This window comes from Balaenoptera ricei, chromosome X (assembly GCF_028023285.1).
Source record: "Balaenoptera ricei isolate mBalRic1 chromosome X, mBalRic1.hap2, whole genome shotgun sequence".
Taxonomy (NCBI): Eukaryota; Metazoa; Chordata; class Mammalia; order Artiodactyla; family Balaenopteridae; genus Balaenoptera; species Balaenoptera ricei.
Genome location: NC_082660.1, coordinates 48,125,638 through 48,151,551, shown reverse-complemented (window position 1 = coordinate 48,151,551; position 25,914 = coordinate 48,125,638). Strand labels below are relative to the sequence as shown.

Here is a 25,914-nt window from a genome sequence, read left to right as displayed (position 1 = left end):
AATAACCCCCAGTGATGTACTTTACTTCAATGTCCGTGAGTACTTTTTAATTTTGTAATAATTTACTGACAAAGTTTACTGTCTGAGTGCCAGCAGTTCCTGTCCCAGTGCTCAGGCCAGAGTTAATATTTGTGCACATGCTGCAGGGACAGGCTCTGTTGACAGAAGGGCAAGATTGCCTCTCACCACAGGTCCCATCACTGCCCCCATGCAGAGGCTGTCCTTTCTCTCAGGGCTATGGCTACTGCCACCTCTGCTGCTGCTGCTGCTTATGCTACTCCTGCCACCATTGTCACTGGCCCAATGTCCCCCAACCCCCCGACTCTGGGCCCCATGGTGCCCCAGACTGCCCCAGATGTGCTTGTATATGCCAGGCGGCCTGGCCAACTGCTCAGCATGCACATCACCTGCCATGCCCACAGGCTCTGCTCACTGCCACCCAGTGTATCTCTTCTGCTCATGTGTATGCTCCATTGTCACACTGGACTATACTTACAAGACACAGGTTCAAAGATAACATTATTAAGAATGTCAAGACAATGACAGGAGAGCATTAAATCAAGCCTGAAATCCTTTCTGGGAGCAGAGCTCTGTACAGGTGGCACACCACTAAAGCTGGCGCTGGAGGAGTGGGTTGGTGTTCTCAGCTACCTAGTTTGGCACCTGGGGGAGCATCCTGCTAGTTTTTATTCCAAGTGAATGTAAACCATATTTTGCTTCTGTGATTCAAATTATGCAAAGAACTGTCGATCACCTTTCCCTATGACATGGATCTTAGAGCTACCAGTTGCTGTTAGATTCACACAAGGAGTGGTGAAGAGCCTGGAGTCTGGCCCTGTATTGCCAGGAACCCCAGCTTGCACACATACTAGCTATGTGGCCTCGAGCAGGTGGTTTAAAGTCTCTACACTCAGCTTCCCATCCATAAAATGGGGATAGTACTAGTACCTACCTCATGGGGATAGTACTAGTACCTACCTCATAGGGTGGCTGTAAGGATTGAGTGAGTTAATGCATGTGAAGAGGTTAGAACAGTGCTTAGCGCACAGTAACTTCTCAGATAATGTTATTTGTCATTATTTTGTCTTTTGTTTTCACTGTCTTTGTACTTTCAAGTCCGTTTTGGAGCAAGTCTGTTCTTCCTCATGTAATGTTTTCTCATTTTTCGCCATTTTTCTTCATGTATTTTATAGTCCACTTTGGCCCTCATCATTTTTCCTCTCAACAGTTATATGTACTTATATGCAGAGAGATGAATCGGAAAAGAGCTCGCTGAGGTTCCCTCTAGGAAAGTAAGCAGGGATTGAGTGGTGGTCAGGGGCATCTTCAGCCTGTTTGGATGTTTATTTACAATGGAAATGCATATGCTATTGCCTATGTAATTAAAAGTAAATGTTTACAGCTGTTAAGTGGAGGTGGGGTAGAGGAAGAAAGTTTCCAGGGCAGCCTTGTACTATGGCGGCCAGTTCAGATCACGCACTGATGTGAGACACAACTAGAGCACATATTTCCAGGGCAACAGATGGCTGCCTCCCATCCATGGCAGTGTGAGTTCCTTTGTCAGCAAATCTAACTGCCTCGGATTCAGCCCCCTGACAGCTTTGCCTTCCCCGTTATCCTTTACCCCCCAACTCTACTACCCAATATCACTGGGGAAGAACTTTTAGGGGTGGGTACCACTGTACCTGGGTCAAATGCCACCTCCTGTGAAGCCTTTCCTGACACACTCACTGAATATGTTTGAACTAATTGTGGCTACCTTTTTGTTCCTACACATGTTGTTCATACCTCTAGGTAGCACTTAGGGTTTGACCTTTTTCAGCCTGTTATTTATTGTTCATTGAACCTTGCTTCCCTCATTAGACTGTATACTCCTTAAGGGTATACACAGGGTCTCTTACTCATGTCTGGAGATGCCACCCCAAAACCCCACCCATACCCCACCCAGTCCATCATAAATAAATACTCAGGAGGTATTACTGAGAGAGTGCCCTGAACTGGCCCCCACCACCAAATTAGGGACTTTGTACTTTTTATTCCTCCTACCCTGTCCCTGGCCAGCTCTTCCTGTTATTCAGGTCTTCCACTCATATGCCAGCTTCTCTAAGAGGCCTTCCTTGACTGTCTAAAATAGACTACCATCTATTCAAATCTTTCTCTGTCTCATAACTTGTTTTATTTTCATCATAGCACTCACTGCAGTTTGAAATTCTCTTATTTGACTCACTTTATTGTCTGTCTCCCTCTCTGGAATGTGAATCACAGGAGGGCAGGGACCTTGTCTGAATCCCCAGTGCCTAGAACAGTACCTTGTATATAGTAGATGCTCAATAAATATATGAATGAAATTGTATTTGTTTTGATTATTGACTGATCCCCATGAAGAATATTAGCACTATGAAGGCCAGGACCTTATCTGGGTTACTGCTACATCCTCACACCTAGTGCCTCTGGGTTACTGCTACATCCTCACTGTAGTGCCTAGTGCATAGTAGATGCTCAACAAAGAATTGTTGGGTGACTGAATTAATGTTCCACATACACCTTAACTCAACATACTCCACACTGAACTTAGTCTCTTCTTCCCCACGAAACCTGCTTTTTCTTCTGTGTACCCTGGCTCAGTCGATGGCACCATCATCCAGAAATGACACCCAACCTAGAAACAAACTCACACTCCTTTCACTCATTCACCCACTACTTTCAATTAGTCTCCTAGCCCGGCCTATTCAACCTCCAAAATATCCCACTTATCTGATCATTTTTTTACCCCTGCTGCAACTATCCTGATTCAGGCCTCATCTTTTTTTCATGACTAATGCGACTGCCTCCTCCTCTCTGCCTCTCCCCTTTTTCTCTCATTTATTATGGAATGCTTCATAAATTTGCATGTCAAACTTGTACAGGGGCCATGCTAATCTTCTGTCTTTTCAATGTTAATATATGTGCTGCTGAAGCGAACACCCTCCTGCCTTCTTGTGAAGCTAAGAAAGCTTAAGCTGCAGGGTTTGTCACTTGCCATGTGGTCACATGGTCATATGTTTTATAAAGTTTGCAAAATATATTTAAACCACAATTGGTTAAAATTGCTGTCCCTTTCCACTGAGAGTTTTCCTGGTCACATTTTCCTTGTATTAGGTGGTGCTGGAGCTGCCTCAGACATTTTTGAGATCCATCTAAGTGGAAGTTGATTTGCGGGATACATTTAGTTTGGGTTTAGTGGGGACATTTATATGTTTGTACCGCTTCTATTTATAGTTATTACCCAGGTATAGGAATGACTTCTAGAAATACTGTCTACCTTTGAACATAATTTTGTATTCACAAGTCTATATTCTTTTCTTAATGAAATCCTACCTCACAAACTGTACAAGTTTCAGGTCCCACTAAACCTGGATTGTTCTCTGGCTAAGCCACAAATGTGACTCTGTTGCTTTTGCTCAAAAACCTACAGTAGTTTCTTATTGCTTACAGGATAAAATCTAATATTCAACTTCTTTTTGTAGATGTTTTCCTATTGTGCATCCATGCATCTGTACATGATAATCCTTTATATACAATGTTCTTGTTAATTTAGTGAACTTTTATATACCCTCCAAGTCTCTCTGAAATCTTCCTTGACAGCAGCAAGCAGCTTCTGAGGCACTTTCTTAGCCTCATTCTGCACTTTGCAAGAGGTATCTGTGTACTTACTAGATGCTATATTCCAACTGTTTACCTGCAAGCTTGTCTCCTGCACTGGCTGGCAATCTCCCACCGCAGAGTTCCTCTTTTTCATCATTGTATCCCCAGGGCCTAACCCACCATCACTTAGGAAACTGGTGTGCACACACACATTTCCTTTTCTAAAGCAGTTGGACCCTAAGAAAATGAAATAGTAAGAGTATTTCTAGAGAATATTCTAGAATGTCTGAGAAAACCAGCGCCACCTTGAAGCATGTGTGTGGAGTTCCACTCATTCAACCTCTTCTCCCACCCCACCCTCAGGCTGTAGTCAGAAAATCGTGGGACAGGTGCATGGAAATCCTTGAACTGTATCTGAACTGAACTAAACTGAACTGGGGTGGGGTCAAAGAAGAGAGATTTCAGAGGGAGCTGGGGACAGAGGATTTACGGAGGAATTACGATCGAGGGACCGAGGGCAGGACGCGGGGGGAGGGGGGGGTGGTAGTAGAGGTTGCAAGGTTCAACAACTTCCTGGCTCTGAAACTTAAGCCACTTGGCTTCCCTAAGCGCGTGTCCTCACTCTGGGATAATAACAGAGCTTCCCTTGCAGGGTGAAGAGTAAACGACCCGGAGACCGTCTGAAAGAGGCCGGCCATCTGAAGGTGCTCAATGAACGGGAACCTCTGTGAGTACTCGCCCCGCCTCCACCCGGGCCAAAGGCCCGCCCCGCCGCCGCCACCTATTAAGTTTGCGGAGCACAGTCACAGAGTTCACCTCCTCTCGTTAAGAGGAAAAAGCTGGGGGGAGGAGGGGAGGGAGTGTGTGTGTGAGGGGAGGGTGTGTGTATGTGTGTGTGTGTGTAGGGTGTGTGTGTCTGGGGAGCAGGGGAGAGAGTGAGTGACAGTGTGTCAGTGATGTTGGGTGGGGGGGGGTGGTGCTTAACTCCCTGCTCGCCCGGAGTAGGGGGAAGGCGGGGAAGGCTCTGGCCCCACTCAAAATGGAGCCAAGCGCCTGCCTCGCCTAAGATGGCGGCCTCCCCGCCTTTCGGTTCCGGGTTCTCAGCGTCGATTGGGTACCTGGGGAGTCGACCGGGTCCAAAGGTGGCCGAGCCCCGCCCCCTTTCTCAAGGTGACGCTCCGCCCCCGATGGCGTCACGCGGGACCCGGGGCCCGCCCTTCCCCGCCTGTGCCGCGGTTACCTCGCGTGTCCGGCCTTCATAAGATGGCGGTCGGGTCGCCTCCCCGCGGCGGCACCGCCACTCTCAACATGGTAGCTGTTTACCCCGTATTTCTCCTCCCCTCTCCGCCTCAACTTCCTCGTTGTTTTGAATAAACTTTATTGACTAGCCTGAATTGCCTATCACCGCCACCGGGCTTCTCCCGGCGATTTTTCGGACTATTTTTCTCCAACCGGGCCGCCGGTTCATCTCCTTCCTCGTTGGTTTGCTCGCGGCAATCTCCTGCCGGCCCAGCGACGCCGCCGCTTGCCTGTTCGTCAGGCGGCCGCCGGACTAGGCCCGAGCCGCGGGCTCCAGTAGGCCCTAACGGCCGGGCCCGGGGCAGAGCTGTGGAGAAAGCTGCCCTGAAGCACCGCCGGGCGGCCAGGGCCGCGCGACCCAGCGGGTGGCTCGAAACTAAGGCGAGAGAGGTTCGCCGCCTTGCCGTGACGATCCCAGAATTCGGTGCGCGCCGCCTGTGGGGCCGGAACTGCCGGCCAAACCTCCGCTGAGCGAGGCGCTGAGCAGCTCCGGAGCGAGCCCGGCCGCCGGCGCTTCGGTGGGACTGAGCTCTGCGGGCGTGAGGAATCCCTGCGGCTTTGCGGATGAGGCGGTCCCTGTAGGGTTCCGGACCGAATACGTTCTTGTCAGGTTTGGGGTGTGAGGAGGTTCCTGTCAGTTTGGGAGGCGTGAAGAGATTCTCGTAAGTTTCGGGGGCTGCAAGGATATTCCTGTCACTCTTGGGATCTGTGACGAGATCCCTGTCAGTTTTGGGGGACAGGGGAGTCTTGGTCAGTTTGAGGGGTCTGTGAGGAGATACCTGCCAGTTTCAGAGCTGTGGGAGGAAAATCCTGGCTTGGTTGCAGGAGTGTGAGGAAATTCTAGTCAGTTTAAGGGGTTTTGAAGCTATCCTTTCGAGTTTTGGGGGTGCAATAAGAACCCTGTCGTCTTTGAAGTAGAGGGTGAGCTGATCAGTTTTGAGGTTGAGATTTATTTCAGTTGTTGGGGTGATGAGACTCCCGATTGGTGGGGGATGGAATGATTTTGAGAGTGAAGGAGCGGATCATTTAAACTCTCACAACAGAACCCCAGAACTGTGATTTGAGTTGGGCGCCTAGTCTTGTCTGCCTCGTTGCTGAAGACATCGAGGTAATTGTCGAGTAATCTGAGGACTTCCCAGGATCCCTCATCTCTCTCTAGTTGCGTCTATTTTGGGGGTGAGAGAAGTGGCTTTTTTTGAGGTACCCCCAGCCTCATCCTCTAGGCTATGCTTTGTGTCATAATAAATATTGAGAGCCCTGGGAAACAAGGTTGCTAACAAGGAGAAGGTGCAGTGAGGGATTAAAGAACCTTCCTGAAAAGGCATCAGATCTTTCCCTGAAACCCGGAAAGAAGTTATCACTGACCCTGGGGGCTGAAGGAGGTAAGGAGGGAAAAAAAGCCTCGACGGCAGAGCGCCGTTCTTTATTTGTTAAAGAAATTCTGGCGGCCGGTGGACTTTCTCCGATTGCCCCCTACAGCCGCACCAGCTGTGTTGCATCCCAGCAGCGGTAACTGCCCATTTGTGAGCTGAGGGACCTGATTTCACTCTGTAAAAGGTGTTGTTTGTGCCCAGCCTTCGTCCAGAGAGAACGCGTGCTGCCGCCTCCCCGCTACCTTTTGACGCTGAGAACCTGGCGCACCGCAGAACACTCCAAGGCCGGGCGAAGATGGCCTCGGTACCGGTGTATTGCCTCTGTCGGCTGCCTTACGATGTCACCCGCTTCATGATCGAGTGTGACATGTGCCAGGACTGGTTTCATGGCAGGTAAGGAGGGCAGGGCACGCTGGACAGGGTGTAGTGACCAGGTGCTCACTCGCTTGCTCCTTTCTCAACTCTGGTTCAGGTTCCTGCTCAGAAACTTATTTCCCCTCTCTTGCAGACAGTTAACACCAACCCATCTCCCAGACCCAGGTTCTTACATCCTTCCTTGCAGACTAGGGCCTAGCTGACATTGGCCTCTGGTTTCTCCTCTTTTTTCTTTTCCCATATGTATTTCTTCTTTGCACCCTTCTTCTGTTTCTTTGGTTTTTTCCCTTAGAAAAATACTTTGTCTCCAGCCACAAAGAATGTATCATTTTTGTATTCTGGCAGTTTTGTTTTGCCTCAGATGCTGGCTTTGGGGGAGACAGTACTGCATTTTTGAGATATTTGAGTCCAACAAACATGGATTTGAGTTGTGGTTTTGCAACTTACTATCAGAGTGACCTTGGGCAAGTTGCTTTGCCTCTCTGAGCCTCTTTGTTTTCACCCATGGAGTATATCTAATACATCCTTCCTGTTTACTTAAAGCATTTTGCATGCACTCAGTAAATGGAGGCAGAAATGCGACAGTATTTTATTTCTATAGTATTTATCTGCAGAACCATCCAGCTAAATTGAATTAAGCAGAGGCGATGTTGGGTAAAACAGTAGGAGTAAAACCACTAATGAATTCCCTCCAGCTAAACATGTGTGCACATAAGCACCTGTCACCCAGGATTCCAGAGAGGTTAGTGTGTGGAATAAACCTGTAATATTATCCCATTATTGGGACTTATATCCCAGCTCTGCAAAGAAAACCATGAGAAGGATTTGTACATTAGAGTACAACAAAACAGTGTATGGCGCCCTCCTCCTGTTGCATGTTGTTAGATTCTAGAATTTTCAGTTGTCATTAGTCCCTTCCAAAGGAGCTGTTCCTGCTATCACACCCAAGACCAAACTGAAGGTGTTGGTGCTGCTAAAATTCTGCTCTTAGCAGGGACTGCCCTGTGTAGCACGTCCAAATTCATATTCAGCTGATCTTTGTTGAGTATTACTGTGTGTCATGTTCCCATGGCACTTTGTGTACATCCTTATTGAAAGTGATTATTTCATCATATCATAGTTATAAATACGTCTGTGTCACTCATTAGCAAGAGCTGCCTGAGGGCAGAGATGTCAGCTTTTCATGTTTGGTATCCTCAGAACCTAGTTGAATGCTAAACATATAATAGATTCTGAGTACATTTTTGAATGAACAAATGAATGAGTTGTCTTGAAAAAAGCTATTGCCTGTGGCCCTTGCTTTGGATTGTGTAGGTTTAAACCTGGAAAGTGAACTCCTACCCACAATACAGAGACCCTAACTCTTCAGTCTGGGAACAGGAAATAGGAATGAATGCTTCCTGAGTGCTTACTGTGTGCCAGGCCCCATGACAGAGACTTGGCATACATTTATCTGATCTAATCCACATCCAAGCCTGAAAGTTAGGTATTTCTTTTTTAAATAATAATAAAAAATTTCCCCTGACTATGTAAGTGAGACATGCTCATTGTAGAACATACAGAAAAAGAATAAAGAAGGAAATAAAAATCATCCGTGAGCCTACTATCCAGGACAATCTACTGTTTAACTTTTTTGTTGCATTAACTCCCATCATTTGACTTAGAATATAAACATATATTTTACAACATGGGATTGTATTATAAGTACCATTTTGTAACGTGATTTTTATTCCTACTTAACATTATAAAGTTAAGGTCCTTAAATATTGATCTGATTTCTGATATCCCATCATATATCTGTATCATCAGTTACTTGGTCATTTCCTCTGAGGTTGGATACTTAGGTTATTTCTACTTTTTTATATTATAAATAATACTATGATGTGAGGGAAATTTTGGGGGTTCTGGAAATGTTTTGCATTTTTATTTGGGTGCTTGTTGAAACAAAAAAACATTGCGGTGAACATCTTTGCATAGTAGGGACTTGACATTTACGAGGAACACCGCTGAGGCCTTTAAGAATTCCAAATTTACAAATATGGAAATGAATTTATGGGCCAGGCCCCTCCTTAATCACATTTCTGTGGTGAGTCCTGTGTTTCTGTGCACACCCTGACATAAGTTAACTGCCTTAATTGTTTTTCCTGTGAAAGAGACCAAGCTTTTATCTCTTATCATGCTTTTTCTCTATGGGCTGCCAGAGAATAAGGAAGCCAGCTGAGAATCAGGTCCTTGGTGGGTGGCTGTTCTTGCTTACTCAGTGCATTGCGTGCGCACGCGCACACACACACACACACACACACACACAGGCTCATAGTGCTCTAGTTAAGTCTGTACTTTAGCATAATTGAAAATTACTAAATATTGTGGACTTTTCACGGTTGTTCACAATAGTTAAGCCCACAAATGCCTATAGATGATATAAATCTGTTCACATCTCTAATGACTTCCATAGGCCAGATTTCTTAAAGTCCAGTTGGGGATTAGTAATGCCATGTTGCTTCCTGGTAAGGTTATAGCAAGGAAGGTGACTATTCCATTTTGCTGGTGAGAATCTGGAACTCATGGAGGTTAAGTTACTTTCTGAGTCTGGATTTGAACTTAGAATTATCTGGCTTCAGAGCCCTGGTTCTCAAAAGTGGGAAAAAATGGTATAGCTCCATTCCTCTATTGTAAAGGGCTGGGTTTTGAAGAGCATTTTGACTTGTAGAGCAGTGGTTCTCAAACTTTAGGGTGTATCAGAATCACTTGGAAGACCTCTTAAAAGATGAGATAGGTAGGCTCCACTTGCAGGGTTTCTGATTCAGTATGTGAGCGGAGGCCACTCTCAGAACCACTGATTTAGAGCATTATTCTGTCTCAGTTCCTTCCCTTTCTGTAGAGTGTGACAGCTTCTGATATTGGGGGATGGGTGGGCTAACATATCATTACTGTATGCTGTTGTTCTCAAAATGTGGTTCATTATCTGGGAATTTGTTAAAAATGCAAATTCTTGGGTTGGGACCTGGCAATCTATATTTTAACAAACAGGTAGATTCTGATGTACCCTAACTTTTGAGAAACATTGCTGTACACTGGTGGAGGAAGTTAGTTGGCAAGCATTTATTGATGTCTGGGGCTCTGGCAAAACCTCACTCCTCTACAGTTTTCCTATCTATAAAGGAAGTATTGGTTGGCATATCCCCAAGGTGGTGGCTGTGGTGTGGACTCTAAACTCTAGAGGAAATGGCACTGGCTTCAGATCTGGGTTCAAATTCTGACTCTGTTGCTTTTTAGCAAAGGATTTCATCTCTGTGAAGCCTCAATTTCCCCAAGAGTGGTTGTGATGATTTAAATAAAATGGTAGTGGGCCTTGTTTATTGAGCACTAGCTAGTCTGCTAGTCACTATGCTAAACACTTTGCTTAATTATCTTTAACCTTTTTTTGGAATTTTAAAATTATGAATTCAGTTCATTTAATAGTTATAGGACTATTTAAATTATCTATTTTATATTGGATATGTTGTGGTAGTTTGTGCTTTCTAAGGCATTGATCTATTTCTTCTAAGTTGTCAAATTTAAGTGTGTAGAATTGTTCATAGTATTCCCTTATTATCCTTTTGATGTCTGCAGGCTGGCTCTGTGGTGATATCTCATTTCATTCCTGATATTGAAAATTTGTCTCTTCTCTCTTTTTTTCTTTGTCAGACTTGCTAGAGATTTGTCAGTTTTATTGATCTTTTCAAAGAGGAAGCTTTTTGTTTCATTGAATTTCCCTGTTGTCTTTCTGTTTTCAATTTCACTGGTTTCTGCACTTTATTATTACCTTCCTTCTGCTTGCTTTGGGTTCATTTTGCTCCTCTTAATGTCTTGAGGTGGGAGCTTAGTTTATTGATTTGAGACTTTTCCTGTATTCTAATATAAGCATTTAGTGCTATTGGTTTCCTTCTTAGTACTGATTTAGCTGTGTCCCACAAATTTTGATATGTTTTCTTTTTCATGTAGTTCAATATAATTTTTAATTTGCTTAGAGACTTCACATTTGACCTATGAATTATATAGAAGTATGTTGTTTACTTTCCAAGTGTTTGCAGATTTTCCTGTTATCATTCTGTTATTGATTTCTGGTTTGTTTCCATAGCAGTCAGAATATACTCTATACAATTTCAGTTCCTTTAAATTTACTGGGGTTTGTTTTATGGCCCAGGATACGGTCTGTCTTGGTAAATGTTCCATGGTCACTTGAAAAGAATGTATATCCTGCTGATGTTGGGAGGAGTTTTCTGTAAATGTTGATTTACTCCTGTTGGTTGATGGTGTTGCTGAATTCTCCTCTCTTTGCTGATTTTCTGTATAGTTGTTCAGTCCGTTGTTGAGAAGGAGGTGTTGAAGTGTCCAGCTATAATTGTCAATTTTTAAATTCTTCCTTTCAGTTCTATCATTTGCCTCACATCTTGCAGCTTTGTTGTTTGAATGCAGATGCATTTAGGATTGCTGTGTCTTGGTGGATTGACCCTTTAATTATTATGTAATGTCCTTCTCTGTCTCTGGTAATTTTCTTTGCATGGAAGTCCACTTTATAGGATATTAATATAGCCATTAATATAGCCACTCCTGCTTTCTTTTGATTAAAGGTTGCCTGGTATCTTTTTCTATCCCTTTACTTTCAACTGATGTCATTATATATGAAGTGAGTTTCTCGTAGACAGCATATAGTTCAGAATTATTTTTGTCCACTCTGCCAATTTCTTTTAATTGGTATATTTTGACCATATATACCTAATGCAGTTATCTATATGTTAGGGCATAAGTTAGTCATTTTATTTTTTTGTTTTCTGTTTGTTCCCTCTGTTCATTCTGTTTTCTTTCTCCTGCCTTCCTTTGGGTTACTTAAATCTTTTCAAGAATTCCATTTTGATTTATCTATAATGTTTTTGAGTGTATCTCTTTGTATAGCTTTGTCAATGCTTGTTCTAGGCATTGACATAATACATACATAACTTACCATAATCAACTGGTATTGACATTTTACCGGTTTGAGTGAAGAGTAGAAACCTTACTTCCCTTTAAATTCCTTTATGCTCCCCTGCTATAATTATCTTAAATATTTCACCTACATACATTGAGAACCGTATCATATAGTGTTACAATTTTTGCTTCAACTCTCAAACATGATTTAGAAAACTCAAGAGGAGAAGGAAAGTATATTGTATGTACCCATATTTTCACTCTTTCCCTTGTTCTCACTTACTTCCTAGTGTTCCTAAGAGTCCTTCTTTTATCATTTCCTTTCTGTTTAAAGGACTTCCTTTAACCATGCTTTTAGAATTGGTCTACTGGCAACAAATACTCTTAGTTTTCCTTCATATGAGAATGTCTTGATTCCCCCTTGAATTCCTGAAGGGTCTTTTCATTTGATATCAGATTCTGTGTTTCCAGTTCTTTCAGTCCTTGAAAATTTGTGCTACTTCCTTTTGGCCGCCATGGTTTCTGATGAGAGATCCTGTGTCATTTAAATTGGTGTTTTCCTTTGGGAAATGTCATTTTTCTCACTGATCTCAAGATCTTTCCTTTATCTTTTGTGTTCAGGATTTTGATTATGCTATTTTTTTTGGCCACACTGCATGGCTTGTGGGATCTTAGTTCCCCGACCAGGGATTGAACCTGGGCCACAGCAATGAAAGCGCTGAGTCCTAACCACTGGACCGCCAGGGAATTCCCTGATTATTGCTGTTTCTCAGTGTGGGTTTCTTTGTTGCTGAAGCACTGTTCATTTTTTTCAATCTATTTTCCTTCAGTTTTATTGAGATATAATTGACATATAGTACTGTTTAAGTTTAAGGTATAGAGTATAATGACTTGAATTACATATACATATATTGTGAAATGATTACCACAATAAGTTCAGTTAACATCCATCATCCCATATAGGTACAAATAAGAGAGAAAGAAAGAAAAATAAGTGTTTTTGCTTGTGACAAGAAGTTTTAGGATTTACTCTTAGCAATTTTCAAATATACTATACAGCAGTAGTCATCATGTTGTACATTACATCCTCAGTACTTAAATATCTTATAACTGGAGGTTTGTACCTTTTGACCACCTTCATCCACTTCTCCCACCCCACACCCACCTCTGGAGGGTAACCACAAATCTCACTTTTTCTATGAGTTTGGGTTTTGTTTTTTAAGATTTCACATATAAGTGAGATCATAGAATATTTGTCTTTGTCTGACTTATTTCACTTAGCATAATGCCTTCAAGAGCTGTCCGTGTTGTTGCAAATGGCAGGATTTTCTTCTTTTTTTATGACTGAATAGTACTCCACTTTGTGTGTGTGTGTGTGTGTGTGTGTGTGTGTGTGTGTGTGTGTGTGGTGTATTTATATATACATGTATTACATTTTTTTATCCATTCATCTGTTGTTGGATATTTAGGTTGTTTCCATGATTCAGTTATTATAAATAAGTCTGCAGTGGACATGGAGGTGCAGATATCTCTTTAACATAGTTTTTGTTTCTTTCAGATAGATACCTAGAAGTGGAATTGCTGGATCATATGATAGTTATATTTTTAATTTTTTGAGGAACTTCCATACTGTAAGTGGCTGCACCAGTTTGCAATCCCAGCAGTGCACAAAGGTTCTCTTTTCTCCATGTCCTCACCAACATTTGTTATCCCTTGTCTTTTTGATAAGCCGTTATAACGGGTGTGAGATGATATCTCATTGTGGTTTAGGTTTGCATCTCCTTGTTGACTAGTGATGTTGAGCACCTTTTCATGTACCTGTTGGCCATTTGTATGTCTTCTTTGTAAAAATACCTATTCAGTTACTCTGCCCACTTTATAAGCAGATTTTTTTTTTTTTGCTATTGGGCTGTATGAGTTCTTCATTTTTTTTGAATATTAACCCCTTATTTAACATATGATTGGCAAGTATATTCTCCTATTCCATAGGTTACCTTTTTATTTTGATGATTTCTTCTTTCTTTTTTTTTTTGCTGTGCAGAAACTTTTTAGTTTGATGTGGTCAAACTAAATTTTTTATTTATTTTTGATTTTGTCACTTTGTGCTTTAGATGTCATATCCAAAAAATCATTGCCAAGATGCATGTTAAGGAGCTTTTTTCCTATGTTTTCTTCTAGAAGTTTCATGGTTTCAGGTCTTACATTTAACTCTTTAATCCATTTCGAGTTAATTTTTGTGAGTGGTGTAAGTCAGGGGTCTATTTTCATTCTTTTACATGTGAATATCCAATTTTCCCAGCACCATTCACTGAAGAGACTGTCTTTTCTCCACTGAGTATTCTTGGCTCCCTTGTCAAATATTATTTGACTGTGTATGCATGGGTTTATTTCTGGGTTCTCGATACTGTTCCATTGGTCTATGTGTCTGTTTTTATGCCAGTACCATACTGTTTTGATTACTATAGCTTTATAATACAGTTTGAAATCAGGAAATATGATGTTTCCCACTTTCTTCTTCTTTATCAGGATTGCTTTGGCTATTCTGGGTCCTTTGTGATTCCATATGAATTTGAAGATTGTTTTTTCTACTTTTGTAAAAAAAATACTGTTGGAATCTTCATAAGGATTGTTTTGAATCTATAGATGGCTTTGGGCAGTGTGGACATTTTAACAGTATTGATTCTTCCAATCCATGAACACAGGATATCTTTCCATTTCTTTGTGTTTTCTTCAATTTCTTTCATTGATGTCTTGTAGTTTTCAGTGTAGAGATCTTTCACCTTCTTGGTTAAATTTATTCCTAAATATTTTATAGTTTTTGACACTATTGTAAATGGGATTGTTTTCTTTATTTCTTTTTTAGACAATGTGTTTTTAGTATATAGAAATGCTACTGATTTTTGCATGTTAATTTTTTATCCTGCAACTTTACAGAATTCATTGATTAGCTCTAACAGTTTTTGGATGGAATTTTTAGGATTTTCTATATATAAAATCATGTCACCTGCAAATAGAGATAATTTTCCTTCTTCCTTCTTCCTTGTCAATTCTGATGCCTTTTTTTCCCCTTGACTGATTTCTCTGGCTGGGATTTCCAGTACTCTGTTGAATAGAAGTGGTGAGAGTGGGCACCCTTGTCTTGTTCCTGATCTTAGAGGAAAAGCTTTCAACCATTCACCATTGAGTCTGATGTTAGCTCTAGGCTTGTCATATATGGCCTTTATTATGTTGAGGTGCATTTCTTCTGTACCCCATTGAGTGTTTTTTTAAATCATGAATCAGTGCTGAATTTTGTCAGATGTTTTTTCTGCATCTTCTTTTGAGATCACTTTTTTCTTTCATTCTATTAATGTGATGTATCACCTTTATTGATTTGCTTATGTTGAACCAGCTTTGTGTTTCAAGGATAAATCCCATTTGATCATGGGAAATGTTCCCTTTAGTGTGCTGCTGAATTCAGTTTGCTAGTGTTTTATTGAGAATTTTTCCATGTGTATTCATCAGGGATATTGGCCTGTAGTTTTCTTTTCTTGTAGTGTCCTTATCTGGCTTTGGTATCAGGGTAATGCTGGCCTCATAAAATGAGTTCTGGAGTGTTCCCTTCTCTTTGATTTTTTAAAGAGTTTGGGAAAAATTGGTGGTAATTCTTCTTTAAATGTTTGGTAAAATTCACCAGTGAAGCCATCTGGTCCTAGGTTTCTCTTCGTTGGGTGTTTTTTTTTTTTTTTATTACCGATTCAATCTCCTTACTAGTAACTGGTCTCTTCAAATTTTCTATGTCTTCCCAATTCAGTCTTGGCAGGTTGTATATTTCTAAGAATTTATCTATTTCTTCTAGGTTGTCCAATTTGTTGACTTATAGTTGTTCGTAGTTCAGTCTATTTTCTTTCTGTTGTTCAGATTGGATAATTTCTATTGTTCTATCTTCAGGTTTACTATTTTTTTTTCTCTGTTGTCTACATTCTGCTATTGAGCCCATGCAGTGAGTTTTCATTTAAGTTGCTATAGTTTTTTCTAGAAGTGCCATTGGTTCTTTTCTGTATCTTCTATTTCTTTGCAGAGATTCTATTTTTTGCTAACACTTTTTATTTATTCATTTGTTTCAGCCATGTTTGTAATTGTTTTTTGAAGCATTTTTGTGGTTGCTCCTTTAAAATCCTTATCCGATAATTCCAACATCTGTGTCATCTCACTGTTGAGATTGATTTTCTTTGCTCATTCAAGTTGTGATTTTTCTTGTTCTTGATATGATGAGTGATTATTTTCATTATATCTTGAATATTTTGGGTATTATGAGATTCTGGATATTATTATATCTTATGTTTTTGCGGGCCTCTTCAGACACTGCACTTCAGTGGCAGGGGAAGGGGGTACTACTTCTTTACTGCCAGGTAGGAGTGGAAGTCCAGGTTCCCCCAGTTGCTCTCTGTTGGCACTCACTACCTCAGATCCTGCTGTCATCTAGTCAGGCTGCCTTCTCTCCATCTTTCAGAATCATCTTACCTTTTTTTTTTAAGGTCCAAGATTTTCAGCTGTATTTAGTGGGAATAATAAGGAGAAGTGTGTTTACTCCATTATTCCAGAACCAGAAGTGACCAATTAATCTTTAAAATAGCTCTTTGGAGCTATTATTTTCTCTCATGAGGCTAAATAGCTTGCTCAAAGCTACACAGCCAGTTAGTTGCTCAACCACAAGTCAAACCTGGGTCCCTTGGACTCTTGCTATAGGATATACTATAGATAGTATAAAGCACTGTTCAGGTTAAGCCATTTTCAAGGTGTTGTGGGAGATAGAGAAAATCAGGCTTATAAACTCACACACACTCCACATTTTTGTTCAAAGTGAAATCAGGTTAAAATGGACATCACTCTTTTTGAAGCAGCTGAAGCAGCTGCTACACAGCTTTAGGAGTGTGTAGCAAAAGGAAGAGAAGGCCTAGCATTCATATTCAGGGTTTACTATGATACAATGTATGGGCTGCAGAATCCCTGCCCTGGAGAAGGTCTTATAGGGTGTGGAGTTAGAAGTATCAGAAGGATAGCCTGCTCTGTCAGGGCTCACAGGATGTCTCTTGGAGTGACATATTTTTAAAAAATAAATTTTATTTTTTAATAATTATAGATTCATAGGAAGTTGCAAAAAATGTATGTGGAGGGCCTTTGTACCTTTACCCAGTTTCCCCCATGGTGATATCTTATATAACTACAGTACAATATCAAAACCAAGAAACTGACCTTGGTACAATCCACCAATCTTATTTCAAGTTCACCAGTTTTACACGCACTCATTTGTGTGTGTGTATGTGTATTTAGTTCTATACAATTTTATCACACTTGTAGATTCATGTAACCACCACAATCGGAATACAGAACAACAGAAGGAATCAGAATTCCTTCACCAGTGGGGTAGCATAATTTTTGCCCCAACCCACTTAGAAGAAATTTGGGATAGCAAACATGTACCAAAGGATGGGTGGTCAGTATCCAAGAGGAGTATTATGAAAATTCAGATCAGAAGGTCTGATAGGCATGATGCCCAGGACTGAGTTATGGGAGCTAAATGAAAATCTGCTTTTGGAAACAGAGGCATCACTGAGTGGGGAGCACACCTGACATGTTACCATTCCAGTTATAGCAAAGGGACCAATGTTATTAGACAGAGTGAGGGGAGAGTAGTAGCAGCTGATGATAGGGGCTGGGGGGTGGGGGTGGGGGTGCAAAGCATGTAGGGCAGTGGTTCTCCAAGTAGGACCAGCAGGATCAGCATCACCTGGGAACTGGTTAGGCAAATTCCATTGTCCTACCCCAGACCTACCAAATCTGAAACTCTGGAGGTGGGGCCCAGGAATCTATGGTTTAACAAGCCTTCCAGGTGATTCTGATGCACACTAAAGTTTGAGAACCACAGGTATAGGGTCCTATGGGCCATTGTAAGAACTTGGTTTTCACTCCAGATAGGATGGGAGCCATAGAAGGATTTTGAGCAAAGGAGAGTTGTGATCTGGTTTAGGCTTTGGCTGTTGTGAGGACAGACTCAAGGTGAGTATGGGATGAAGCAGGGAGAGTTTGGGGATCACTGTAGATCATTATTTCTTAAAATGTGGTCCCTGCACCAGCAGCATCAGCATCACCCACAACCTTGTTAGAAATGCACGTTTCTGGGCCCCACCCCAGATCTACCAAATCAGGATCTCTGGAGGTGAGGCCTAGGAATCTGTCTTAACAAGCCCTCCAGGTGTTTCTGATGTGCCCTAATATTTGAGAAACACTGGTCTAATTAGGCAATGGTGACTTGGACTGGAGTCAGTGGTGATGAGAAGTGGTTGGATTTTGAATATATATTGATACAGGATTTGCTGACAGATTGGATTGGGGTTGTGAAAGGACTCAAGGATGACTCCGTCTTGAGGAGTTTTGGTATACAGGGGAATAGAGTAACGGGGCAGTGACAGAAGGGGTCACAAGAGGATTTTTTGTTTGGTTGGGTTTTTTGGGAGATAGAGATTACAGCCTGTTTGCCTGCATGTCAGTGCACATGGAGTGATTCTGTTGGTGCATCCAGCATTTAGTGAAGCCTGTTATTGGCAAACTTATGTGCCAGGGACTGGGTAGAACAAAAAGAAACATCCCTGGTGCGCTGAAACTTGCTCAGTGTCCTTTGTACTCCTCCAAGTCCTATGTGCTTGGAGGCAGGGGTGCCACTGGTGCGAATGGTGGGTGCCTCAGCATCTCGGGATGGGTCATCCCTGTTTTTATACATTGTGCTTGGCCTGATCAAGGTGTTGCAGGAAACTAGAAATTGACTTGGATTTTCTGATATTTTTTGAATAATGAAGAAAGGTAAAATATGTTCTTTTTCCTCTTTATTGATGAATGAAGACATTGTTTTTCCAAGGCACAGGTGGTGACAGGACCTGGCTCTTTGGGAATCCTCAGAGAGCAGAAGTTGAGCAGATAAGAAGCTAGACAGGATCCTGGGCAATCTTGTCACCTCTCAAGCTTCTCCAGCCCTCAGCCCCCACCTCAGTTCCACATCCCTGGAAGGATTGAATGCCCACTTTTGTGTTCTCGTAGCACTTGACTCTACTAATAACCCCACATTATATTCTAGTTATGTTTTGTAGTGGTATAGTGGAGTCAGATGGATCTGGATTTTTATCCTGCTCTGCTATTTATTAGTTTTGTAATGACCAACAAGTTCCTTAACCACTCAGATTTCTTATCTGTTAAATTAGAATAATATTAATAATGATGATAGCTAATACTTTGTCCCAAGTACTCTCAGTTCTTTACCTACTTTACTTCATTTAAGCCTAACAACTCTATGAGGTGGAATACTATTAATATTCTTCTTTTATAGATGCAGAAACTGAGGCACAGCAAGGTTAAGTAAATTGCCTAAGTTCACACAGCTAGTAAGTGGCAGAGGTGAGATTTAAACCCAGGCAGTTTGGCTCCCAAGTCTGCACTTTTAAACTCTGTGCCTCTAAATGCTGTACAGAACGCCCTGATTTGTTGTAGAGATTAGATGTGTTAATATATGTGTGATAATATATTCACAGTTCACTTTTCTCCTCAACTCCTTTTATGCAGGCTTCAAATTTACTCACCACCCCCTTACCCTGCTTTATTTACTTTATAAATAAAGTAAATATGCTTTATTTACTATAGTGCTTATGAAACTGTTTTGGTACCACCTGTCTCCCCCTCTAGAATGTCCACTCCATGAGGGCAGTAGCTATTTTCAGTCAATATTTATTGAATTTATGCACCCACTAACATCCAAATACTGAGTGCCTACCATGTGCCAGGTTCTGTGGCACATGTTGGGGATAATTCATCTTAATCTTGAGACCTGGCGCTGTGATAATTGTCCTCTTTACTAAGGAAGCAAAACAGCATTTAGGAACCTTGGTCCAGGTAATAATTATTGAGACAGTGCAGCCAGAAGCCTGATTTTCATCCATATGCCTTCCTGATGTGAGATATTATCTAGCCCAATGAATTGGGTTGAATAATAAATAAAGCAAGACTGGGAGATGGATAAGGTGAGGACTTGGGGTGAACAAGAGATGCTGTCTGCTGTATGTAGTAGGGGCAGATAGCAAGTAAATGGGCAGTTGCAAGTCTGCAGGGTGAATGCTGAAATATGGATAGTTAGGGGGGCGAGGCATGGCAGTAGGGAAGAGGAAGGGAAGGAATGTTCTAGGCACAGGGAGCCATGTGTGATGAGTCCCAGAGACCAGAAAGAGCATGGCACTGAGAGTCGAGCTGGGTTTTAGAGCAGGGCTGGCTTCATGGGTGTGTGACTGCTGTAGTCACACACAGCCTCATATTTGGAAGGGGGCCCCATGCCCATGCTTGAAGTTTAATGCTCTGTGGTTGTAGTCTTGAAATTCTTAATAATTTTACCTTTGAATTTGTGTTTTGTATGTGAGGTTCAAGGGGACAGTGGAGTTTGTCCTGGGGACCTAGAGCTTTAGCTCACCTGTGGTCCTACCTCTTGCTGCCTCCCTGAACGGATTCTCGACTGGCTGCCTGGGTTGCTGGGCCTGGGTGCAGGTGCTGGAGAGTCAGGGTCAGGTGCATGCACCCTGCACACTAAGTCATAGCGCGTGGCCCCTGAGTGCCTGTGAGGGCCTGCGCTTGCCCCTTGAGTATCCCCATGCCCAAGGGAACATGACAGTAATTAACAAATAAAAAGCCCCATGGCAAGTTGAGCGAGATCATGGAAGAGAGGAAATAGCTTTTCTTTGTCAACTGGGGGCCCCTGATTTTCATTTGCACCAGCCCCACAAATTTTATAGCCGATGCTATGTGTGAAGGGCAAGAGGTGGGGTCTTTTAGGCCATGATAAGTTTATACTTTACCTTAAGAAAAATAGGAAGCATGTGAGGGGTTTCGAACAAGGGTTGACAGGATCAAATTTACATTTTAAAAAGATCACTTTGGCTGCAGTGTGGAGGGCCATTTGGTTGAGGACAGAGTAGAGGATAGGAGCCCAGTTAGGAGGACAGGACAGTAATCCCAGTTAGAGATAATAGTGGCCTGGATTAGGGCAGGGGCAGTGAGGATGACAGAAGGATACAATTGACAGCCAGTTAGGAGATAGAAGTGATAGGACATGGTGATAACTTGGATGATAATAGCATCACATACAGAACACTTACTCTGTACCAGGCACTGTTCTAAACACTATATAAATTAACTCATTTACTTTTGAGAGCAACATTATAATACACATACAAATTTTTATCCCCACCTTAGAGACGAGGAAACTGAGGCATAGAGTTAAGTAACTTGCCTAAGATCTCACAGGTAGTAAGTGGAAAGTATAGCTAGGCTGTAAACCCAGGCAGTCTGGCCCTAAAGTCTAAGGTCCTGAGCTTGAATAGCTACTCAGGGTGTAGTGGAGGGAGAAGGTGAGAGGCAAGTCATCAGTGGCTGCCACGTTTCTGGCTTAAACACCTGGTAAGGTTATGGTGCCTTAGAGAGGGAGCAGGTTTAGGGGCCAGGCAGGGGGAGAAATTGAATTTGGATGTGTTAAATTTGAAGTACTATGTAAGTGGGCTATCCAGGAGAAATATCCAGGAGAAATTTCAAGGGAGGGTCTGAAACTCAGCAGAGAGATCTCGCTTGCAGTTATAGTTATATAGAGGGCACATGGAGCCCTGGGAGTTAGTGAAACCAACGAGGGCAAGTGAGGAGAAAAGAGAGCCTAGGCAAGAGGACCTAAGAAATGTCAACATTTAAGGAGTGGGCAGGAGAAAAAGAATGCACTGGGAAACAGAAGGAGCAGCCAGACACATAATTAAGATCACATCACATCCCTGCTCATAATCTTCTGGTGGATTCCACCCAGTTCTTCACTCAGGTAAAGCCAAAGTCCTTTATGATGTCCTACAGCCATGGTCCCCAACCTTTTTGGCACCAGGGACCAGTTTCATAGAAGACAATTTTTCCACGGACCGGGGTTGGAGGGGGATGATTCAGGCAGTAATGTGCACGATGGGGAGCGATGGGGAACGGCAGATGAAGCTTCCGCTTGCTCGCCACTCACCTCCTGCTGTGCGGCCCGGTTCCTAACAGGCCACGGACCGGTACTGGTCTGAGGCCCGGGGGTTGGGGACCCCTGGCCTACAGGACCCTACTGCATGAGCCTTTCTGACCTATTATTGTCCCCCTTGCTCTTTCTATTCCAGAACACTGTCCTCCTCTCTGTTGACTTAATAATCTAGGCACACTCCTGCCACAGGGCTTTTGTACTTGCTGTTCTAATTGGGATGCTGTTCCCTCATATACATATGGCTTGCTCCTTTACTCCCTTCAGGTCTTTATACAAAAGTTGTTTTGTCAGTGAGTCCTTCCCTGGCTTCCCTACCTAAAATTTCAACACCACTGTCATTCCCCTCACCCCCCACTGTGTGTATGTATACTTACATATACATGCATACATATTCCCCTTCCTGCTTTATTTTTCTACTTAACTCCTCTATCTAACGTACAATATATTTCACTGATTACCCTGATTTATCTTGCTTCTTGTCTGCTTCACCCACTAGATTGTCAGCTCCATGAGGGCAGGGATTTTTGCATGCTTTGTTCTGTGTCTTTGTCTCTCCAACACCTAGACCAGGGCCTGGCAGATGCTCATTAAATGTTAGCTGGAGGGATGGACCCCGGGCAAATGGAGTGTTACAGAAGTCAAGTAGAGAGAGCACAGGGTCAGCACTGTGGTAATGCTGCTAGGAGGTCAAATGAGATAAAGGAAGGAAGTACTTATTGCATGTTTCAGTAAGGAGGTCAAGATATCAGTGAAGTCTGTTTTAGAGAAGGTGGGGTCTAAAATCAGCAGCAGTGGGTGAGAAAGTGTACACAGCAACTCAAAAAAATTCTTTTTATAGGTTTGGCCCTGGTAGAACATCTCTGGATAGTACAGTGCGGCTAGGAGTAGGAGGGAGACTTTTCACTGTATACACTTCTGTACCTTTTGAGTTTCATAAAATGTATAATCAATACCTATTTAAATAAAAGTCATTGTGAAGCTGCATAGGATTAAACAAGGAAGATATTTAGCTCTGAAGTGGCAGAGAGGGGCAGAAAGGAGGCAGGGAAGGTCTTGCAAAGATCAGTGAGCTAGTTTAAATGCTATTGTGAAGGAGAAGGTAGAGAGGGAGAGGTTGAAGATGCTGCAGAAAGAAGAGAGAATTTATTGAGAAGGTAAAAAAAAAAAAAAGATGTGACCCAGGTGGAAAAGCTGACTTTACAAAGAAGGAAAGATAGTTCTTTCGTTGTAACAGGAGGAAAAGAAGGGTGCAGAAGGAGATGGATTTGGTGTGAGAAGTTGAGGTAGTTCCCATCTGATTACTTCATTTTGTCTAAGAAGTAGTAGGCAGGGTCATTTGCTGAGAGAGAAGAGGAAGACAGTGGGGGGTCAGAGATTTGAAATAGCCATTGTGGATAATGGTGGAGAGAACTGAGCAGGGAAATACAGAATTGTCAGGCAGCATGACCCAGATTTTTTTAAAATAGACTTTATTTTTTAGAGTAGTTTTAGGTTCCCAGCCAAATTGAGTGGAAGGTACAGAGGTTTCCCATATGCCTCCTGCCCCCACATGCATAGCCTCCCCCGTTGTCAACATCCCCCACCACCAGAGTGGAACATTTGTTAAAGTAGATGAACCTATATTGACACATGATTATCACCTCAAATCCATAGTTTACATCAGGATTTACTCTTGGTGTTATACATTCTATGGGTTTGGGCAAATGTATAATGACTTGTACCCACCATTATATCATTTTAGTAGCAGAATAGTTTCACTGCTCTAAAAATTCTCTGTGCTCCGCCTGTTCATCTCTCTTCCCCCCCAATCCCTGGTGACCATTGATCTTTTTACTGTCCCCATAGTTTTGCCTTTTCCAGAATGTCATGTAGTTGGAATCATATAATATGTAGCCTGATTGGCTTCTTTCAAAGTTTCTTTCATGTCTTTTCATGGCTTTATAGCTCTTTTTTTTTTTTTAGTGCTGAATAATATTCCATTGTCTGGATGTACCACAGTTTATCCATTCACCTACTGAAGGACATCTTGGTTGCATCCAACTTTTGGCAATTATGAATAAAGTTGCTATAAACATCTGTGTGCATGTTGTTATGTGGACATAGTTTTCAGTTACTTTGAGTAAATGCCAGAGAGCACAATTGCTGGGTTGTATGGTAAGAGTATGTTTAGTTTTGTAAGAAACTGCCAAACTGTATTCCAGAGGGGCTGTTTTTTGCATTCCCACCTGCAAAGAATGAGAGTTCCTGTCACTCCACCTCCTGGCCAGCATTTGGTGTTGTCAGTGTTCTGGATTTTTGGTTATTCTGATAGGTGTATAGTGATATCTCATTGTTTTAATTTGCATTGTCCTATTGATACAGGATGTGGAACACCTTTTTCATATGCTTATTTGCCATCTGTATATCTTCTTTGGTAAGGTGTCTGCTCAGATCTTTTGCCCATTTTTTATTCAGGTTGTTCATTTTCTTATTGTTGAGTTTTAAGAGTTCTTTGTATATTTTGGATAACAGTCCTTTATCAGATATGTCCTTTGCAAATATTTACTTCCAGTCTTTGGCTTGTCTTTTCATTCTCTTGACAATGCCTTTCACAGAATGGGTTTTTAATTTTAATGAAGTCCAGCTTATCAGTTCTCATTTTTCATGGATTGTGCCTTTGGTGTTGCATCTAAAATGTCATTGCCAAACCCAAGGTTATCTAGATTTTCCCCTATGTTGTCTTCTAGGAGTTTTATAGTTTTGCATTTTATATTTAGGTCTGTGATCCATTTTGAGTTCTTTTTTGTGAAGGATATAAGGTCTGTGTCTAATTCCATTTGTTTGCATGTCCAGTTGTTCCAGCACCATTTGTTGAAAAGACTGTCTTTGCTCCATTGTATTACCTTTGCTCCTTTGTCGAAGATCAATTGACTATATTTCTGTTGATCTATTTCTGGGCTCTCTTTTCTGTTCTATTGATCTGTTTATTCTTTCATCAATACCACACTGTCTTGATTACTGTAGCTTTATAGTAAGTCTTCAAGTCGGGTAGCATCAGTCCTCCAACTTTGTTCTTTTCCTTCAATATTGTGTTGGTTTTTCTGTGACTCAGATATTTTGGACAGTGTGAATTTATTGTGGCACCAATCCAATGGATGATTTTTCTCTAGCCATGTCCAATGGTCCAATGTTATATAGTTGGATTGAGCCAGGGTTGGGATTTGCACGTGGGAGTGATGTAAAGGCAGTGGGGCAAGTGAGTTGAGGGTATCTGTAAGAGAATGGTTGAAGTGAGGAATGATGAAATCTATGAACTAGATAGGGAAGAACGGTGAAGGCAACAGTAGTTGAACAGCTGAAAAGTAAGATCAAGGGATTTTGAGGGCAAAGAACAGGTGTAATGAATGAGAGCTGGATGGATGTACTTGTGGTCAGAGTGTGATGTGTGCATTTCATATTCCAGAAGTGAAGCAGTTGCAAGTGTTGACAAGGTCTGGGGGATGGCCATGAGAGCTGGTAGCTGAAATGGGAGTGGAGGCAGCAGTCTCTGAAGATGAGAAGGTCAATGAGCTAAGAGGCTGGAATATTAGGCCTTTATATCCATAATTATGTCACGTGGGAGGCTGGCAGGACTTGGGATGAAGAGGAATCTGTGGGCAGGTTCTTCAGTGAGTGAAGAGAGTATGTTGGGGAGATGAGTAGCTGACAGTGAAGAGGAGTGGGAAGAGCTATTGTTGGATGATATGAAACTCAGAGGAATAGGAGATCTTACACAAGGATAGAGGAGAGATGATCTCAAGAGTCTCACTGGAAAGTGAGGGGGATGTTCACCCCCAGCCCAGCCCTGAGTTACAAGGGTCTGGGAGAATGTACGGCTTCTACCTGACCGGGTTCTAACACAGTGCTTCTTAGACTTTCTGAGGTGAAGGACCCAGGGTATTTTGGTTTTTTTTTAAAAATTTCCAATTCATAATAGACCAATCCTTTTATAAAATAAAATGTCCTCAATTTATTGATGTGCAACAGGTTTACAGGGTTAGCAGTCGGGAAGGTGGCGGGGTCCAGATCCTAGGAAGTCAGTCTTGGCCAAAATGGTTGGAGCTCTGCCTTATTTTTATGCTCCCTGTTCTGTGAGGCTGACCAAAGATTTTAGGAGATCTTAGCCAGAAGTTTTTTGGAGGGCTGCCGATGACTTCTTTGGTGAGGAAGGCTTTAAATTTTGTGAGATTACTAGCTCACATACATGCGAAC

At 42.1% G+C, this 25,914-nt stretch overlaps 1 protein-coding gene and 1 non-coding gene across 7 annotated transcripts in view; one reads left to right on the top strand and one right to left on the bottom strand.

The window, feature by feature from the left end:
* Window positions 1-2,861: 2,861 nt before the first annotated feature.
* LOC132358031 (U6 spliceosomal RNA) lies at window positions 2,862-2,964 on the bottom strand. Its single transcript, XR_009500393.1, has one exon. It is a non-coding gene; the product is annotated as a U6 spliceosomal RNA (small nuclear RNA).
* A 1,300-nt stretch (window positions 2,965-4,264) lies between these two features.
* The window catches only part of PHF8 (PHD finger protein 8), an 87,770-nt gene continuing 66,120 nt past the window's right edge, over window positions 4,265-25,914 (top strand). Inside the window, exons 1-2 of one of the 6 annotated variants that reach the window (XM_059910600.1) lie at window positions 4,265-4,351; window positions 6,498-6,689. In XM_059910600.1, the coding sequence (XP_059766583.1) occupies window positions 6,592-6,689 (98 nt within the window). In that variant the 5' untranslated portion in view covers window positions 4,265-4,351; window positions 6,498-6,591. Of the gene's footprint in view, window positions 4,352-4,744; window positions 5,586-6,497; window positions 6,690-25,914 lie in introns of those variants that run through there. The other 5 variants (XM_059910599.1, XM_059910597.1, XM_059910596.1 and 2 more) reach the window with 5 other exon arrangements.